Source organism: Polypterus senegalus, chromosome 12 (genome assembly GCF_016835505.1).
Source record: "Polypterus senegalus isolate Bchr_013 chromosome 12, ASM1683550v1, whole genome shotgun sequence".
NCBI lineage: Eukaryota > Metazoa > Chordata > Cladistia > Polypteriformes > Polypteridae > Polypterus > Polypterus senegalus.
The window spans coordinates 113,025,149-113,031,148 of NC_053165.1; the positions used below are offsets into that span (position 1 = coordinate 113,025,149).

At 38.1% G+C, this 6,000-nt stretch overlaps 1 protein-coding gene across 1 annotated transcript in view; it reads left to right on the top strand.

The window, feature by feature from the left end:
• The window catches only part of mctp2a (multiple C2 domains, transmembrane 2a), a 405,706-nt gene extending 399,947 nt beyond the window's left edge, over positions 1 to 5,759 (top strand). Inside the window, exon 24 of the mRNA XM_039773287.1 lies at positions 5,503 to 5,759. Within this exon, the coding sequence (XP_039629221.1) occupies positions 5,503 to 5,506 (4 nt within the window). The 3' untranslated portion in view covers positions 5,507 to 5,759. The remainder of the gene's footprint in view (positions 1 to 5,502) is intronic.
• Positions 5,760 to 6,000: the final 241 nt, after the last annotated feature.

Sequence of the window (6,000 nt, forward strand, 5' to 3'; positions counted from 1 at the left end):
AGGAATCCTGCTGACTTCAAGCTATTTTTGTTAATTATGACACTTCAAAGGCACATTGTATATTGTGTATCATGAATGGTAGTGTAATCACAGTAATATTTATAAGGCTGCTTTGAAATTTGGCTGTAAGGCAAGAAACTGCTTGATCAGTTTTATTTTTTAGTAGTTTTGTTAGAAAGAAATGTAACTACTTGTGTTAGGATCCCTCTGATGTTCCCCAACATTAATGTGAAATTAACTGACTATAACTAATAATGATATATATTGTGGTAATGCTAAGTAAAATGTGTTTTGCATAGTCAGAGTAGATAACAGTATGAATGATTTGAATTGCGAAAGAAAACAAATTTTAACATTTTCAATAAGTTTGAAAATACAAAAATCCATCAACGCACAAAAACAAGTTTTACTTAACACTCTGCCATGAAAAATGTGTGATATCTAACATGGAGGAGGTCTCCATGGAATCCAGAGGCTTAGATTAAACTAATACAGTTTGCACCATACTATTGAAAACTGAGGACACGTAAAACAATTTGAAACATAAACTTTATTAGTTGTGCACAGAAATACTCATAAGGTGGGAGATCATTCATAGGAGGCATATTACTGTTAGGAAGCAGGAAGAATTTTTTTTTCAGGCCGAGTTTGGGATCAATCATTATTTGATATTAGGCTAATTCAGGTTTTTACTTAAATACGCAGTACGTGAAGTCTGTCTTTTCAGTCATGTGTAACCCCGCTGTCCTTTATATCCATCTTGTATGTGGTGTTGACCATCATGTTAACAGTTCAGTGATAACAGTTAATCTGTTTTCTGTTATGCCCAAGTAAGTCAATTCTTTACAGTCTTTGAACTCTTAGTGTGTGGTAAGTTTTTCTGTGTATCCAGACTGTAAACATGGTAGATAAAAAGAAAAATCTCCTGCCCTAATGATTGATATTTACAGGAAAAATAATAACTCTTGAGAATACAGAAAAAGAAGTACTTGATCAGACTGAACACGTGCTAATCAAACCTATTAGGCTCAGGCTGCTGTGTAAACAATTGCTGCCTACTACATCTCTATAATACAAAGTTTAAGTCTCCCAGAGCAAATGTTTTGTCCTAAATTCTGTAATGTATATCAATTTGTTTTGTAGTTTCTGTAATAAGAATTATGTTGAAGGTCCTGGTATCACTCTGATTAGATGTCCCTAATTACACTGTACTTACCATGTAATTACCTGTATAATTACACAGTAACTAGGTTCCTGGGCTATTACCTTGTACTTACTGTGTAATACACTGTAACGCTATAATTAGGTACTCAATTGTAATTGTTATAATAGTACCTATGTATATAAATTGTGGAATAACAATTACAATTAAGTGTTTAACAACAGCATTACATTGAGTTGCACAGTAATAATTACACCTAGTTCCTCTGTAATTATACAGGTAATTACATGACAAGAAATTAAAGACACCTAATCTGAAGTGATACCAAAGTCACTTTATAATACGCACACTCTTCTAATAGATTGCAAGTTGCAACCAGATGGCTAAAGTGCAGCCACACTGATGTAGTATTCACATCTATCAGATACAATGTACTAGAAAGAATTAAAAACTCATAAGCCACTAAAATGATATGAAAGCATAAAGGAAACTAATTCCAGGAATTTGGTGGACTCTGCCAAAGTTAAAGTTGACATATATTTGTTGTTTCTGGTTACAGACTTTAAAAAAAAAAAAAAAAAGTGAATTACTTTTGCCTCTCATAGTCAACAAGCTACATAAGTGAGGTCTGTATATGAGAAAGTAAGACTTTACATTTGCAAGTCTTACAACAAAACTATGAGGACATCTTTAAAATGAGAATAGTTTACTTACAGCTAATCACAGAGAGAGAGATAGAGAGAACGAACTGAAGAGTGTTTTATAATAGATAGAGTAGTGAGACTTGCAAGGAGAAATAAACGGATGGGACGCTCATAGAAAGTCACCTTCAAAGATGGAAAGTATAAACACGAACAAACAAGGCGAGCATGGCACGTCAAAAATAGCAGTAATGTCTTTACAGGAGCGTGCTTGACAAATGGGGAGTGAAAGTCAAGAGAGGTTTAGACACATGAGACATCAAATATTTTTTCATTTTTTTTATATTGCCTGACTTTGACATGACTAGTAGAAAAGTTAGTCTCTTCCTAAAGATGGAAGTCAGTTCCTCTAAAAGAGCTGCTAAACCCGAAGTTTCACTTAAGATTTCTCAACAAAGTTGTTTTTCTAGCAGAGACAAGTAATGTGAGATTAGTGTGTTTGAAGGCAGCAGCCCAATCATTTCAACGTGCCTTCTTGTGTATTCTTTACCAGTTGGCTGTTTTTGATGTTTTAATAACAAATGCTACATCTGTCCAATTGCTCATCCCAAGTTTTGACTTCTTTTTAAAATATCATTATGTTTTTCCATGTTATTAGCTATTTTAGAATATGCACAAGAAGTGTTCAGTTTTTGTTACTCAGTAAAGTCTTGGATTAAGAATTCCTGAAGTTCTACATCTGACTACCTGTAATATTGTGAGCCGTTCTAGTGATACATCTTTGAAAGTGGAATTTGTGTGTGTGAAAATATAAATATGAATTTGTTAATGACAGTAAATGTCAGGGTAAATAATGAGCATTGTAGGCCTTGTGACTTATACATTTGCTCGGCAGCAGAAATTCATGGTTCACTTTTTGCACATCTTTTGAAGCAATCAACTGCTCCACTGATAACAGACATAACAGAATCTAACATTTCTGTCATTTTTGTCTTGTTTTTCCTATCTTTCATTAAGCTCCCTATGTATAGTCTGCATATATTGTAACAGACAACCAGGACACCTTCATAACTAAGGGCCAGTACCTCCCCTGGGACGATACAGGGCAGCCATGGGTTTGGAGCATGGAAGCTCAGCCCTGCTGGGGCCCATGGCCACTGCTAGGGAGTGCATGGAGAATGGCTGAGCCCTCCTCTGCAGGGCTGCTGCCACAGCCAGAAGGAGATTGTGGAGCACCTGCAGCACATTCAGGTGCTCTATACAAGGGGCCGTCTCTCTCTGATCAGGGAGCCTGGGTTGGGAGGTGGAGGACAAACTCTGCAGGAGGAGGAGTGGAGGTGGGCAAGAGACAGAAGGGAGAGAGAGAGAGAGAGAGATGAAGAGACTGCTTGTAGTTATTGTGCTTGTTGTACTGTGCTGCATAGGTGGGAAACAAGACAAAAGCGTTTCCCACAGCTGAATAAACTTGTGTTGTGCTTAACTTGTGTCCTGGTGACTGTTGTGTTAGGTGCTTGAGGAGCGGTCTGCTTAGTGGAGGTCATTATACAGTACATATATAGTGACATATATAAGTTGGCACCACCAAGGCCTAAATAATCTAATGTTGTGTGCATTTTACATCCATTAAAGGAAATTCTGGATGGAGTACATAGGGTTGAATGAATTGCTGTAAGTTAGAACTGCCAGCTTGTCCAGTGTTTCAAAAGTCCACAAAATTTTGACACTGGTAATTTATGGTTTGTGTTATTTTGAGAAGTATAAACAACTATATTAAAATCTGCATATGATTCCTATATTTTTCTTGTTTCGATATTGGACATATAATCCAGCAGTGTGGTATAGTGGTTAAGGCTTTGCACTTCAAACCCTGAGGTTGTAGGTTCAAATCCCACTGCTGACACTTTGTGACCATGTGCAAGTCACCTGACCACATTTGGAGAAACAAAAGAAATGTAACCCATCGTATCTCAAATGTTATGAGACACCTTGGATAAGGGCATTAGTCAAATAATAGTAAAAAAGATAATTAAAAAGAACAGGAAACGTGAATGGTTGCACAATTTGAGGCTAAATATTAATAATGGTTAATATTAACATTAATAGTAATTGAAATACATTAAATGGTTGGACTTGGTATATTTACCACTATTACCTATTTTGTATACATCCATCCATCCATTTTCTAACCCGCTGAATCCGAATACAGGGTCACGGGGGTCTGCTGGAGCCAATCCCAGCCAACACAGGGCACAAGGCAGGAACCAATCCAGGGCAGGGTGCCAACCCACCGCAGGACACACACAAACACACCCACACACCAAGCACACACTAGGGCCAATTTAGAAACGCCACTCCACCTAACCTGCATGTCTTTGGATTGTGGGAGGAAACCCACGCAGACACAGGGAGAACATGCAAACTCCACGCAGGGAGGACCCGGGAAGCGAACCCGGGTCTCCTAACTGCGAGGCAGCAGCGCTACCACTGCGCCACCGTGCCGCCCATTTTGCATACAACTAAACCTAAAATTTCACTCTCCATAACTTAAACAGCATATGCTTACTATTTCCATCATTTTTCTGTTTACAAACTACATCAGCAGAAGCCCCGTGAAGGCCAGAAGGTCATTAATTCCTCGTTCCCTTTTGTCCTTTCCTTGTCTAAAGTCTGCAGTGTCTTTGGAGTTTCTTCTCATGGGCTGCAGTTGAATAATAAACACCAGTATACTGTGAGGTTTGTGAAAAGATGTGCTGATAACATTGTGGTTTTAATCAAAGCCAACTAGCTAGCTGGATTATTTCTGAAGTAACCCTGTAATACTTCATTAAAAAATAAGACACTTTTAGCTCTTTGTATATTACATTTCACAGTCAGTATTGCTAAATTGTTATCTGACGTTAAATGTGGCCTGGCTCTATAAAGGCGCTTATGGGGCAGAGAGAAAGAAACCAACTGATGGTCCTCCACAAGAGAGACCCACCATACTCATGTAAGAATGCAAGTGATTGTGGGGGGTAAACGATAGACTGTATGATGCCAGGTAAGGCTGCCCCTGGCAAGGGCATCTAAAGCAGAAGTATGGCAGTGCTGAAGAGGGGCAAGTCCAGGAGGGAACCACATTGACATGAAGTAGACAACAAGACAGAGGTCCAGCAGCTAAAGAAGACCCTCTCAGCTCAAGAGTAATTCCGCAGCTTAGTTGGAAATGATCCAGTTGGGGGAGTTTCAAGTTGTCACTTGTTTGAGGAGTAATTTTAATTTGGTGCCGCAAAGAGTCTTGAAGCAAAGTCTCGGACTGTGAGGACAGGACTGAGAACGGGAGGAGAGCTCCATAGGACTTGAGAGGTGTCGTACCTGCTCAGGATTGGCCATTTTTCTTATGTTACTGGGCCTCTTAGGCGTTGTGGTCCCTTCATTTCTCGCTCTCCTTATTTTTGAATGATGTGTATCACTTGGAGTTTGTTATTCCATGTGTTTCCTCTCCCTTTACACTGACTGGTGACTCGAGGCTCATCTTAATCCTAAACGGCTGTGCCGTCTATGCTGCAAAGCAGGTGTGTTGATGGGAATTGTTAGGAAAAGAGGGAAATGAATGTTTGGCAGTTTTAAGTCCAATGCAAAATTAGGTAACTTGTTTGTATTACACACTTTGGAATTCTGACAACTGCTTGTTTTCTTGTTTGTCTTTTTGTTATACAGGTAGCACTAGGATTTTCACACCGCACACCCTGGGACTTGTGTTGGGAAAACAAGAAATGCTTGAGCTTTCTTCCGTAATCATTTGGTCTGCTATATTACTCCAGTTTTTGGGGATGGAACTTTGATTAAAAACAAACTGTTTTTTAATATTTTAATATGCACATAAATATATCTAAATCATATGTACAGCTATGTTTTATTTTGTCAGTAACTTACATTTTAATTTCTTTTATGATGTAAATATATGTAAAATTTAATTATAATAAAAGAAAAGGGAATTAATTTAACCAAAGTTCTGATTGTTGTCATACATATTTAGTTCTTAAAACGTTATCAGTATTTCTGAGATGACAAGGTTTCTTTACTTAATGATTTTTCGACTTTAATGTTTTTTTCTTTGGAGGTGGACACGTTGACATAATCTAAAGAAACGATCGATGCTGTTGCATTGGCAGGCATATCTAAAATGATATGATTGGAGTCGTAACAGGCCAGGCA